The sequence below is a fragment of the Epinephelus lanceolatus genome, chromosome 20 (assembly GCF_041903045.1).
Source record: "Epinephelus lanceolatus isolate andai-2023 chromosome 20, ASM4190304v1, whole genome shotgun sequence".
Lineage (NCBI taxonomy): Eukaryota > Metazoa > Chordata > Actinopteri > Perciformes > Serranidae > Epinephelus > Epinephelus lanceolatus.
The window spans coordinates 17,827,748-17,842,916 of NC_135753.1; the positions used below are offsets into that span (position 1 = coordinate 17,827,748).

The 15,169-nt window shown below is 40.8% G+C and overlaps 1 protein-coding gene across 1 annotated transcript in view; it reads right to left on the bottom strand.

Moving 5' to 3' along the window:
* Nucleotides 1–15,169, bottom strand: part of plxdc2b (plexin domain containing 2b) — a 144,747-nt gene that overhangs the window by 11,769 nt on the left and 117,809 nt on the right. Inside the window, exons 10-12 of the mRNA XM_033639070.2 lie at nt 11,298–11,358; nt 10,933–11,086; nt 1,331–1,369 (exon numbers count right to left, since the gene is read on the bottom strand). Of these exons, the coding sequence (XP_033494961.2) occupies nt 1,331–1,369; nt 10,933–11,086; nt 11,298–11,358 (254 nt within the window). The remainder of the gene's footprint in view (nt 1–1,330; nt 1,370–10,932; nt 11,087–11,297; nt 11,359–15,169) is intronic.

Below are 15,169 nucleotides of genomic sequence, written 5' to 3' on the forward strand. Positions count from 1 at the left end.
ACAACAGTAACACTATGTCACAACATCTCTGACACAACTAATGCAGTATAATCCAAGTGACATTTATCCAATTGTATGGTAAGTTCTTCCCAAACACATGCATTTTCTCTAAAACATTACTATTCAAAACACCTCCAACAAGTGCGCACGTTGAACTCATTCATTCCATTAAGCAGAGTTTAACTCCACATGCTTGCCCAGGCACAATATTTGTATGTGGAAGTGTTTTAAATAGTTTATCGAAGAGTTTATTGAAAACGCATGTGTTTGGGAAGTGCTGAGCATATGACTGGATGAATAAGACTTAAGTCCTTTGTTCACTGCCTGTTCAAAGCAGTACTGTCATGTCATAATTTCCCTTTGCTGTTCTATATAAGAAGTCGCAGAATGGGTTGACAGCGTTCTTTCACCTTGTACCTACCTTCACCAGGTAGTAACAGTGCCAAATAAATGCCTGTGTAAAAGGGACAGCCGGCAGAATGGGACAGGTGTGATGTTTTGCCAACGTGCTTTGTGCGCAACCCACCGCTAGGAGATTTACAGCGAGCAGCATCAGCGACCCATTGCCGACACCAGCCCACCATGAGGACGAAAACAGAGGGAAGGAGCACCTATCACAGCAAGCGAACACATCATCTGCGGTCATTGTAACTTGACCAGCGGACTTCACTACAAGCTGATTGGCTGTTGAAACAAGTGACATGCTTTACATACGAAACCAGCTGCTGGCATGCTATCCAAAATGACACACCAGGACGGCATTATGTCTGCATTGTTTGGTTCTGTAAAAAAGGGCTTTGGATTATACTGTACACGTTGTGAGAGTTTGTAAACTGATGTACTGATTTAGTTTTGCTGTTGTTAAACGTGACTTCAATCCATCAAAAATTTTCTCTGTTTTTGGATTCTTCGTTCACTGTGGAGGCACAGGAGAAAAGCAAAGTTCTCTTCATGAATTCAACGAATCACGGGGTGGGTAATCTATATATTAATAATAATTTTGTAGGTGAGGTATTCCTTTAATGCAGCTACTTCTTCTGGGCACACAGCTCCTCTCCTCTCCCTGGCCTTCCCTCACACCAGTCCAGACACAATAATTGATCGCAGTAGCCCGCAGAGGACAGTTAAGCATTATAGTCGGGTGCTGGCTGAAGTTTATCAGCTGACTGAGCCACACGTCCTCCAAGAAGATCAAAAAGCAATCAGGGACCAATAACTCAGTGGTGAAAACAGAAACAAGAGGCAAACAAAGAAACACATGCAGCCATAAACACAACAGGGAATAAAGGCACCACAACAACAACCACAGCAGTGGAAGATAGAGACCTACCCTGGTTGTCTCTGAGATGCAGGGCGATCTTGGTATCATCTGTGAGGACACAAAGAGAGATAGATGTGAGTGTCAGACATAATAATCAATATTTCTCTTTGTAGTTTGTTTTTGTGGCTCTGACAACATAAACAACTCCCTGAAGGTCCCAAATGAGATTAAGCTTCTTTCATTAGTGGACCATCTTCTTTTCAACATGAATTTTACTACACTTACAATCTGATTAAAAATGAATGCTTTGAATATAATGGTCCAACATGCATAATTCAGCATATAAAAGCTGTCTGGGGTTAACTATACATGTGAAATATGGAAATGTAGCGTGACCCACTTCTCCTCGAAGGGGAGCAGGCATTTATGCACACCATAGGATTCACATTATGCAAATTCAGCACATACACCACCAGATATATTTCACTGAACGATTTAATTCAAAAGGATTTTCTATTTCAATTTTCAAAAGAACCAATGCAGCCACATTTCGGTGTCTGAAATGAATCATTAAATGAGATATCGTACTGTAAGAGGCCGCACAGAATTTAGTCCAAGTCAATCCCACACCAGACTGAGGGTCATGAATATGGATCATCGTCACTGCTCCAGGAAAATTAGTCTGTTGTAGTCAGTAGGGGTGTAACACAAAGCCACTATATGTATCTATTTATTTCAGAAAAATATCTATATTCATAAGTGTGATCAGATTTGTACCAGAACTGAGTGGGATCAACTCTGGAAGTTGTCAGAAATGATCTACAATGCTTCATTTTCTGTGTTTAATTGTTTTCTACTACCATTCATACTCCTCACACATTCATGTACAAATAAAATGCACACAATTTATGCAAAATAACACAAAATTTTAACAATATATCCAAAATCCTCAAATATTTAAGCATGATTTGTGCTTTCAATAAAATCCAAGTATAAACTGAGTTTAAAAAGGCAGACATAAAAGTAAAGTTAGTCTAAAATATTAGAAAGATAGGAGGTTGTGCATTCCCCAAAGTCCATATGAAAATTGTGTCTATAAGACAAAAAAAGAGAAAGCTTCATTAAAATCTGTAAAGCTCTCTTGACAGTTATTCATGTACTTCTGAGACGGTCCCCAACTTCCACAAGGTGCTAGACTTGAATATCAGATCATGAGGTAAACCAAGCAGCAGCATTTGGGGCTATAAGAATTAAGCCAACGTGGAAGTGCCAAAAACTGCAGTTCCTTGAATGACCACTTGAGGCTGGCTCCAAGCATGAGTCAATACCCACAGATCCTCGTGTTAAAATGCCCAGCTTCACAACAGAAACAAACATGTTTACAGCCTGACACGAAAAAGCTTTTGGCCTCTATAGCTAATTCCAACATTGATGACAACTGTATGGAGAGGAGGTTTTATATACCTCACCCACTTAAATTTTAATAAGACTTAAAATTAGGGCTGCTCGATTATGGAAAAAATCATAATCACGATTATTTTGGTCAAAATTGAAATCATGATTATGCAAAGGATTATGCAGCACACGTGATGACTTATATTGTTTATTGCTCTCTGTATCGCGAACGGCAGAGTTCATCCCCGATGCCTTAAAACAGCTCACTGCTAGATGCCATTAATCTTTCACACTATTCCTTTAAAAGAGGTGTTTCTGTTATTTAGCCTTCCCCCACTGATGTACAGTTCAGCAGCAAAACAAACTATAGCCTCCACAATGATCATAAAGCTGAATCAGCACCTCTCTAAAACTGTTTCTAAAAGAGTGAACATTACAACCTTCATCAAGGTGAGATTTATTACAGGACTGTTGTATTATGCTGTATTGTGTTAGTTTTAGTGAGGTGTTCACTGTACCTAAATGTATTTTCCATCTGAATAAGGCAAATAACATTTAGTTGAATGTCAATATAGTGAAGAAAGAAACCTAAACTTTCCACGCTGGGGTTTCTCACACCTAAACACACCTCCATCCACACAGACATATTTCTCCTCTCCAGTCTGTCGATTTTCCTCCCTCATTTCTTGTCCAGCAACACAACTGTAAGCCACCCAGTCTGCTCTCTAACCTGACCTTTGACCCCTGCAGCTGAAGAGACAGGCGAGAGCTGGGGAAACTGATCCTCTGTTCGTGTCAGAAAGTTTTTCTGCATCGGCTACTCGACAAATACCACAGGATGACCCTTTGACCTCCTGAATACACACACACACACAGTCACACACACATGAACCAGACACATTTTGGTCCTCCCAACATGCCCTAGTTTGATCTGTGGGATTAGTTGTCGTGTTTTGGCTCACAGCTGGATGATTTTTCACGCTGCATCCATCCTCATCACAGCAGACCATCCAGCTCCCCAACAGCGATGGATTGTCCATTTTAACTCTGCCTCCACAAAATGATTAATGGGGGTGTGATGGAGAAAAGGTCGGGTACTCCCTCAGTTAGAGAGGAAAGTAAATTCCTTTTACTGGGAATAAAATAATGTAGAAAAACCTTAAATAACTCAACAATAGATTAAAACACCATCAACTAGAGTGGAACAATGCTGCAGACGCTGCACTACAAAAGAGGCTATTTCAAGTTATTTAGTCTCTGAAGACAAATCACATTTTCAGGACCATCTTTAAGGATGTAGTTGTTCAGAAAAAAATACGATTTTAAATTGCACTTTTCATTATAGTAGTCACAAAGCGCAGAAGGAAAGAGAAAAAAGAGAGAACACGTACAATAAGCCAAAAATGATCCACAAATATTAAATTACAACACTGGGATACTGCCAAAGAAAACAAGTTAGTTTTACGGAACAGCAACCCAAAAAAACGCTCACCTTTAATTTTCAGTTTTCAAACTGAGGAGAGACAAGGTCAAAGCCTCGGCTTAGAAAGAGCTAAAAGTCCCAGCTGAGGCACCATTAAGATGGATTGTTTGCCGTGTGCGCTGAGCCAAAACATTGACTGATATGCTCCATCTGATGAGGTCAGAAAATCCTTCATTCCAACAGCTCAAGTCTGGAGATATTTTATATTTTACCGACTGTCAGCAAATCCCTCGGGAAGCCCAAAACCAACACTGAACTCGTTCCACTATTGTGTGTGCAGCCAAACGCCTGATATATATCTTATTCCTCCATTGTTGCCCAAAAACTATTAAAAACACATCGCTGAGCCACACTGTTGCACGGAGCGACATTTTCCTTCACTGTGATAAAACAAGAGCACTGTAGTTTATCCCACATACACCTTCCTGCTGCCAGAAATACTCACCAGTAGACCAAATGTGTATTAATCCGCCGCTGGAAATAGTCCCCAACAAATGCACTATTTCCTCCTGTCTGAGTAACATTTACTAAAATCTACAGTGACCAGCTGTTTTGGGAAAATTACTGAGCCTCTATAGATATGGAACTATATATTTATGACCTGTTTTTAGAGGCTTATGTCTTCAGCAGAGATGAATGGGCTTGAGGGCTGTGGGCCACGTACACAAGAGGGAAGTTAGAAAAGAGACTGTGGTAGTTGTTTTTTATGGGATTAGTTGACAATTGCGAAACACAATAACGTCAGTGATGAGGGGACATTTACACCCAGAATGATAACTACAACAATAACTACACACATATCGTTTGAAAAGTTGTTCTGAGACAAGTGGACATCTGGGTCCACACCACAACTATAAAGACAAAGCCAGTGGCAAGCTATACAGTTGGGATCACTTTCAGAGTGATTTGATGAACCATAGAGACACTGACAGACATTTACAATCCATTTGAATTTACAGGGTGTTCAATGTGGCAGATGACATTGCGGCGGGACTCATAATTGAGGTTCAAAAAATCACACCACTGGTGGCAGGCACAAGCAGACTGGGTTAGCTGAACGTGCTCGAGCACCTGCCCCTTTGCTCCTAGGCTGACGTAAGCCAAGTCTGCCGCAGGACCTCTTATGACACACCGAGCCCCTTCTCTCCTTCTCTCTCTCTCAGATTCTGAAAAGTTGGTTCTTCTTCATTCAATAACATTCACATCCTTTTACTGCATCTCACTAACTCTTAGTGCTCCAGTGTCTCACAGGTTCCCTCGAATCGCGGCTACGCCTGGATCGTGTGTCATGGTTACACTGCTGCTGTGGTCCTGCCTGATGCCTCCTACTACTACTGTTATTATTATCACACTTCTGCTATTATTGGACGCATGATTATCACTGCCACATGCTCACATACATATACTGTCATACAATAATATTTACTTTTAACATATATGCTACCAAAATACTTTTATGATTATCATTATATCATTACTAAAATCAATATATTGTCATTATTGTTTGCCCTGCATCTCTCTCTCTCTCTCTCTCTCTCTCTCTTTATGTATCATTTTGTCATATGGATTACTTTAAATTTATTATGTTGATCTGTTCTGTACACACAACATCTATCGCACGTTTGTCCGTCCTGGAAATTGAATTGAAATGTCCAAGTGCAGTTTTGTCAAGGTGTATTTTATGTTGTTTTCTTGTGTGTGTGTGTGTGTGTGTGTGTGTGTGAGACGGCCTGTTTGTGGCCCATATTAAGAAAAACATTTAGTAAAAAGGCTAACTGTTTCCCCACAAACAAACAGCAGCAAGCAGCCAAGACAAATTTAGATTGTATTTCTTTTTGAAACTGTTGTATACTTTTCTTTATTATTAATATTTGTTGAATATATATTGTGTCTTAAATTTCTTTTTAATTACATTTTTTTCTGAGTCAGTAGCTCGATACATTTTGGCATCTCGATAACGGACAGCCCAATATTTAAAGAAAATAGGCCAACAATTTTCAAGACCTGAAAGCATGCAACATCAAACAGCTCTTGCTGAAGCTATATTTGTGATTCAGAGCTACTTAAGATAAATTAGTCTGTCATTAATAGTTCACTTTGCAATTTACACAGTTCTATTGTTTTATGTGTGTCATGTTTTCTTTTATCAATCATAATATTGAAGTCTGCAGTGCAATGATGCCTCGTGAAGAGAGCTAAAGTTAAAGCTGGAGTGAAACATAGTGACATTGAGCCAAAACCCACAGAAGGTCAGTGAAGTCAGAGCAGGGCCATTCTCAAACCTACTTGGACAACAACACCCAGCTGATCCTGCTCATGTCCTACATTAAACACGAAGTATGATGACGCCTTTATCCAAATGTGTAATAATATTGTTCCACATGCCCCTTTTTCCTTTGAGCACTTCCCTTCTAAAGGTCTCTGCAACAAAAAGTCTTCATAAAGTAAAAGGACTCAACAAGGCTCAGCCTCTGAATCAGAAGGAAGTGTTTTGTTGTTATTATTAACAGAGATGATTATGAATAGCTATTGCTCGCTGTTTACAGAACGTTATCATTCATCAGTGCCAATGCCCACATCGTTATCCTTATGGTTATTGTTATAGTTATTGTTTTTGGTGTGGACGGCCTTTTATCCTTCACATCATAAAGAAGAAATGAAGGACATGCTCAGTTACAACTTGCACATATTTTAGCATTTTTTCTGCTTCATTTACAACCATATTTACCACATTCATCTCTTAAGCCACGTCAAAGACGCATTTGCATCATCTTGTGATGGACGATAAAGCTCCTCTGAGTATGAATCTGACCGTATGTGACAGATGAAGCCAGATGTCCTTCAGAGGCTCATCTACTCATCTATGGAGTCTCATGTTCCTAAAAGGAAGCAATAAATTCATCACCAGGATGAAAGTGGATGTCTGAATTGATTTCTGTCCATCAGCTTAATGTGTGGCCGTTGTGTATCCCACACATCAACATATAATTAACATAAGAAAAGCCCAGGAGAACACACCACGTACAGTACACTGTGCTTCTGGATTTGATTATTTCCAGTGTGTCATATGCTGACAGTAGGTGAGTAGCTCCTTCCTATCATCTTGATTTAGCATCGCCACATCTGGAGCTGATAAAGATAAACTCCCTGTTTACTTAAATAAAGTGCTCACAAGTCATAAAATGTGAAATGAGCTGAAAATTGGCACAATAAATCCTGCCAACTTGTAACTCTCACGTTTCTGGAGACAAGTAAAATATATATAAAAAAAGAAATGTAAGTAAACAAACTTTTAAGGGACACCTTGGCTTTTTTTCCTATCATCAGCAGAACAACCCAGTCTGCTCCTTTCAAAAAGGATTTGCATTTGATAAAGCTGAGATTATGCTGCAGTATGGTCTGGGTTAGCCTCCCGCTAGGGTGCAGTGAATCATGTGCTCAATAGTTTATACCGCAATATCAAAAGAAGCGCGACACCCTGGAACTGCTGGGGGATGCAGTCAGTGAGAGATGACATATTTCATCTTTGAATACTTACTTACTGTAAATGCCATGTTTAAAAAACTATTTTAACTTTTATTTTTTACAGGGGACAACAGTGAAAAGACCACTATGTCCTATACATATATATTGTGTGTGCAAAGTGAGCTACTTAAACAGTTCTTTCTCACTTAAGATTTGTAGTCAGATTGTTTCTTCTATACTTGTTGGCACTTTTAAGCATACGACTGGCTTTATTTGATATTTTTGTTGTTGTCAACAAACCAAAATGCTATTTTGTGTACAGTAATTTACCATGTTTAGGCTATTTAACTTATGAATTGCAAACTTTCTGCACTTTAACGTATACTTTTGTATGTACTTATGACACAGATTTTCATATGTTCCTAATTATTATATTTTTTTGTATTTCATTTTTCCATGTGTTGTATTATAAGTATAGTGTATTGGCTGTCATCCTGTTGGTCCTGTACTTTAAGCTCACTAAGGGAAGTTCTTCTTATAATGGCATTGTCAACTCAACAATGCATTAATCCACCTCTCAGTACTTCCCAACTTCCCACCCTGTCTGTGGCTCTCAGCTCAAAGCCCATTCCTCACTAATAAAGATGTAAAACTTTAAAAACAGGTCTCAAAAGCCTGTATATAATTTCATGTTGAAAGAAGTCAAAGTCATCTTCTAAATCAGCTGGGCACTGTTTTTTTTTTTTTTTTTTTATCAAATATTATCAAAACAGGAATAAACGGGGACTATTTTCAGCTGTGAAATAATACACGTTTAGGGATCTAGTGGGTGTTTGCAGCAGCAGAGTAGCACATGTGGGATTGACTCAAAATAAACTACTATTTTAAATATGCATATTTATTTGTTATTATTATTTATGGGTAGTGGTGCTGAGGGGGTTGCAGCTTCTCCTAAAATAAGGTATTACATCAACATCAACTGATGAAAAACTTTAAACTTAGTCAGCCTTCACATTAGTAATGTTGTTCTGTATCTGAGAACACTTGCGTCACTATCTGCTTGACATTTTTGTTGAGCTACAGTGTAGAAAAGGGTTCTGTAGGTGGACACTGCTGCGCCAAAGACTGTCATCAGTGGGGACCGGGGCAGCAGTGAGGCAAAGCTCTGCTGCTGGCCGGAGGTGGATCCACTGCTGCTTCCCACCATAGCTCTGACTCATAGACTGTAGAAAAATAATGGACATGGCTACAGTAAGGTCACCCATTGATTTGTGGACTCCCATTTTAAAGCCTTGAGTTCTGCATCTTGGTTTTTCTGAGCCAGAAATGACCATATTTGGGCAAGAGGCCGGTGCTGTAAAGGAGCAAGGGGTGGCGACCACGCTTTGAGTGATTATGCATAACTTAATTATGCATTACTTTAAGCCTTAACAAAATGTAAACAGGTGAGTTATGTAAAAATTTATCCTGTACAGTTGTCATGAAGGGAGAAATTTGCGGCAGCGAGGCTGCATCTGGGTCTGTCCATGGTGGGCTGCACTACTGTCTGAATTAGAAGCATTAGTATAGAAATGACTGTGTCATAACTTGTCAAAAACTCCCTGCAGTTGCGTTAATAGCATTACATGTCCGTGTTTTGGTGCAGTTGGTGTTCACACCAGATGGCACCATACTGAAGTACACATAAACCATACTCAAGACCACGCTTCCAAGTAGACTCGGGCACAGTCCGCACAATACACAATTCAAAATAATCAAACAAATTGGATTTTGGGGTCAATGTTCACAGATCCAGGCCCATGTCCTGATGTGAAACCCCCTAATTCTCTGGTTTATCAATGAAGTGAATGATCTACACTGTAGACTCAAGTCTCTACTCACAATGACAAACAGAGTGATGGTGAACTCATATGAACGGGTCCAGCATGGGTGGAATGGGCATCGGCAGGTCCGTGTAAGGTATATACATCTGGTGTATGACATGACTGTATCCTCACTGTGCTTTTATATATAAACACATCTGTTTCCTGCATTCAGGCACCGTCTCACCGTCGCATGACAAACTACAACTACCAAGTAGAATAGCAATGTGCTATTGGTTCACTACAAGCACAGACAAGCACATAAACCCTAACCTCAAGGAAACAAGCAGCTCTGTGTCACACACATGCAGCACAAAGCTGTACCAACGGGTGGTACTGCGGTAATTTCAGTCATTGCACAGACCAATTTTTGCATTACTGGTATGTGTATATGTTGCACTGTACAGCCTTGGTAAAATCAAATCATTACCAGACTTATCTTTGAAGATATCTTTAAAAATCTGTATAGTTTCCTGATCTACAGGGATATATTTATGTCTAACCAAACAAATTTCATTTATACACGTTTCTATATATCTGTACATTGACTTTATGGAAATATTCAACATAACTTGACAAAGTTTCCTTCTCTTAACTGTCTGTCTAACCAAAATCCAACTTAATTTAGCCTCTGTTCACTGTTTTAGATTTCTCTTTTTTCTCTTAAAAAGCCACAGTAATGGGACCCGACTAGAAAGAGCCCTCAAATGTAAAATGAGACCTTGAAACCGAGAGAGAGAGAGAATACAGGTAATAACGAGAAACAGCTTTCAGAAAACCTCAATCTGTGGATCACATCGAGTCAATTTCACTAAACTCCAAAATGATTGTACAGTCACTTTCCACTTACTGTGACAAAAGCCAGCGCTCAATCTAATTTTCTATGAAACATTTAGCCTTGAAAATGAAAATTGGCCTTCGTTCCCCTTCACAGTCGAACTCTGAAAGTTAATGCTTTATAATTAACCTGAAAAAGCGATTAAGAAGAACAATAACAGGATGAGAATATTTTTGACACATCAACAGATCCATCATCAGAAAAGGAATAAAAGGTTTCTGAAAATAAAGATTGATGGTGAACCAGCAGAGCTGAACGACCTGATCACAGGTTTGTGCGGGCGCATCTATTTTGGAGTGGTGAGATTTGTCCTAATTCAATCTGCATTGTTTAAAAGTTGGTACAAACACAGCTGCTGTGCCTTGCTCCACTGCCTGCCATCTGGAATGATTTTTTTTTTAGCTTAAGCGGAGAGCTACAGTACATATTTATGCATTCTCCAAGAAAGAAAAGTGTCTTGCTCATGTTATAAAAGAGGAAACACATCAATACCAATAAAGAACAGTTCCAGCAAATGCACTTCATTTAACATCTTGCCAGTAGAGAGCATCCATCACTACTTGAATGAAAGCTCTGGGCTCCGACACAATGTGCAGCGTGGCCTCGTTCCAGCTCTTTTCTACTTTACCTTCAGTGGGGACACTGGTGGGGGGGTGGGAGGTGGAGGGAGTGTCCCTGTCCGCAGTGGCCTGTTTGCTCCTGGATGTTGTTCTGGCGACAATCGTGGTGGTGAAGGGGTAGAGATACGTGGTGTCGATGTCGTCACACATCTTGTCCTTGGTCTGAAAGATGAGAGGTGTTGTCAAGGCTGTGTGCAAAACAAAATAAATACTGTGTGTGTCACTGTGTGTGTGTGTGTGTGTGTGTGTGTGTGTGGGTGGGTGGGGGGTGGGGGGGATCTCCATGCATACCTCAGCAAAAGGTATTCATCATCCAGCAGTTCCAAACAAACACACACACAGATTATTAAATGTTTTTAGCTCGGCCGCTCACCTCATCTGGGCAGCTGTTATCCACCCAGTCCTGCCGATGCCGGTCAAAGCCACTGGAACATCTGAGGAGAGAGGAAACAAATGAACATCCGGCAAGTTTTCAGTCTAATAAAAGGCCTTGAAGAGCCACTCCAGTGTATTTTTATGACATTTCATATTTTTCTGATGATGGTGATTAGTCATTGGTTGCCAAATATTTTCGAACAACTTTATTTTGTGCTCAAACACACACACACAAAAAAAAGACAGTTGTGGCTAAACGGGTAAATGACTTATGACCAAAGTAGAGGCTGTAGGTTCACCAGTACACCATCGTACATCATTGTGAGCAAGCTAATTAACGTATCTTGTATTTTTGACCAGTTGGCAAGATCAGGGGTTGGCACGCCCAGGTCCCCGCCCCTGCCTGCTGTCTGACACACAATGCACCCAACCCTGATGCCAGTCTCTGAGGGTGGTGGGCCCACAGTGTGACGGCTCCATGTCATTCATTCGAGCTGAGCCTGACCAGGCCCCAAGCAAGGGAGTTCAAGTCTTGTTCATGAGTGAGGGTAGAATAGAGCATGAGATGGATCAGTGGTTTAGCGTCTGCAGTAATGCTGGCACTGTGCTGGCATGTTATATTGAAGAGGGAGCTGAGCTGGAAGTCAAAGCTTTTGCTTTACTGGTCCATCTACGTCCCAACCACACCTATGGTCATGAGCTCTGGGTAGTGACCAAAGGAACGAGATCGCGGTTACAAGTGGCCAAAATGAGTTCCCTCCGTGGGGTGGCTGGGCTTAGCCTTAGAATTAGTGTAAGGAGCTCAGACATCCGGAGGGAGCTCGGAGTAGAGCCTGCCTCTTCAGATCGAAAGGGGTCAGTTGAGGTGGTTCGGGCATCTGATCAGGATGCCTTCTGGGCGCCTCATGGTAGAGGTGTTCTGGGCACGTCCCACTGGTAGGAGGCCCTGGGGCAGACCCAGAACATGCTTGAGGGATTACATATCTTATCCGCCTGGGAACGCCTTGGGGGAGCTGGAAAGCATTGCTGGGGAGAGGGATGTCTGGAATACTTTGCTCAGCCTGCTGCCCCTGCGATCCTGCTTCGGGTAAACCCTGATTTATGGACCTGCATTAAATCAACGATGTCGCTACATCGTAGGGTACGTGGGTACGCAGAAGGCTCGCCGTAGCCCCCGCCGTAGCCTGACGTGCACCTCCCCAAAAATGTAACTACACGTCGAGGCGACGCAGACCCAGCGCAGACCAAGAGGGCTGTGATTAGTTTGCGTGGAAGAAACGCATTTCCGGTTCCGTATTTCCAGATTGCGCCATCCCCGCCATCTTTGAACATCTTCTGTTGTGATGTAGATGTTGCAGTATTAAGGCCCATTTATGCTCAACGTTCAATACAGATACAGACGGAGCTGTCTGTCCGTGCTCCGCGTTCATTTCTCTGTGTCCGGAAAAGCCGGAAGCTAAACAAAGAATCAACTAGAGACGACGATAACCGTTCAGGAAAGGAACGCAGCCCCCTACCGCTCTGGTGGTGAATTGCACCGCAACGAAATGGAGTGACAGAGAAGTTCGAAGGGTTCACAACGGCGTCACGGCAACGTCACAGGTATGCCGCAGGACCATAAATCAGGCTTAAGTGGTTGAAAATGGATGGATGGATGGATGGATGGATGTTTTTTTTTGTCTACATTGGAGACTTATGGATGTGGATCCATTCACGGAGCGGATGTGCCACGGAATTGATCATTTTATGAACTATAAATGGTACCCACAAACGGCATAGGTATTGTGAATCCCAGTCAAAATAAGACTATGAGGTTCTATTTTGGGATTGTGTGGGATTGTTTCTTCAATTTTTGGACCAAGCACAGCCCCGGAAACTTCCACTTTTTTGCTGAGTTTGTGTAATACTGTATGGGTAAATCAGCATCTTTCCTTGTTTCTTTAGTTAAGTCTATTTGTTTATTTAACAGAGGCCATGCACAACACAACTCCTGAGCCACAGTTAGCTATAGCTAATTTGCATTTGAGGTCCCTGGGCAGGAAAATATTAGAGGACAACACAGTACAATACAAACAATGAAAAGCTAAACACATTGCAAATTTACAATCAGTACATTACATATAAAACAATATACTAAATATACATTATACAGTCCCAGAAAACAATTTATTCCATACAGAGGTTTAGAGGAGTGATCACGCTTGGTTTGTCTTACACCATGTTTTAAATTTTCAAAATACAGAATCTTGTGCATTCTCTGATACTGGAGAGAAAATAAATTTCATTTCTCTGCCGCTCTCTCTAAGAAAATGCTGTTTGTCTGAAAGCAGTTTCCCTAAATTCAGCTGAGCCATCACCTCTCATTGATGCCCTGGTCTCTCTCCAGATTAAAGTAGGCTATGTATAGGGATGAATTTACCAAGCGGCTGCCAGCTGGCTCTGGCAAAATATATGCTGACAGGGTGATAAAGCGCCCAAAGTAAAAGCCCTGTTTGATACAAAGTAGCCAATATATAGTATGATTAACTTACTTACTAAAGGTTATTATTGATTGACAGGAAGATTCTATATAACATTTGGGCATTTTAGTAACTTGTTGTTGGCGTTACAGAAACTAGCAAACAAACTACTTAATTGTCCTAATCAACTATCAGTTAAATAAACAAGCTTAGCTGTCAATTGTTAGATTCATATTCATTCATATTTCCTTCAGGTGAAGAAGGTGAAGAAAAACCCTCCACCTCATAACTTTGGTAAGAGTGGCCGCTATCACTATTCATGCTAATATCCACACTATCGCTTTGACACGTGTGGTTAATTCTGGTTACCATAGTAATGGATAACCTTCAGCTACTAAACACACCTCTATTCTCTGTTTGAGAAAATTGTTAGCAAAAACAGCAACTAACACTGGCTGCATTCACATGGGGTCAGACTATTCGGAAGAATTAGTTCTTGCCTGGGAAAATTGCCACAAACACCCCCTGAAGTTGGAACAACAATTTGGGACGTCTGCAGAAACACGGCGTATGAAAGTAAATGTTCAGTTGATGGTGATGAACTCTTTATTAATTCACATATTGCATGTAAATATTTTGCTCCTATGTAATTTGTAATATGGTATTAGGCTGTATCCGTTACTTGCTGTTCACAAAATAGTTTTAGGAGACGTTATGGTGCAGCAACACGCCTGGAACAAAATCACACAACAGCTTCCAACTGTTATAACCATGTTGACTTTTATAGAACACATCTTTGCAGTGTCCATGTTGTTTCCACATTACAAACCAAAGTCAGAAAATTAACCTTCTAACTTGGGAGATGGGACCATCCAACGTGCATGTGTATAGATCACTAGTACTGTACTGCCAGATGAGGACTTGCGAGGACTGCTCCTACTTAGAAGGCCCTCCCCGTCTGGTTAACATTCAAGTCTTTAAACTCCTCACACCCAATTTATTTAACAATGCAGAGTTTCTTTCTGGGGAATTTCTGCCTTTATTCAACAGTGGACAGAGAGAGGTGACAAGAAACACACTTTTCCACCAGGACTGTAAAATCTGAAGTCTTAAGCTCTTCCAGATACACAGAAGACATTATGCAACCGTTTAAACTCAGTGAGTCCAAGTGTACATTTCATCTGTTGTGTATGTTTCTGTGTGGCGGCTGTAAAAACAAACATCTATCTATTCCCATGACAATAAACTGATGGTACTGCGTAAACATTTGGCGTTTAACAAATCTGTAGTTTAATTTCACGCTCCTAGGAGTCACAGACATTATTGATGGTTTTATATAACAACACTTAAGGTTTTTTTTTACTCAGAACCAAGCTGAGAGAAGTAAACATCTGCACCTCCCACTCTCTGC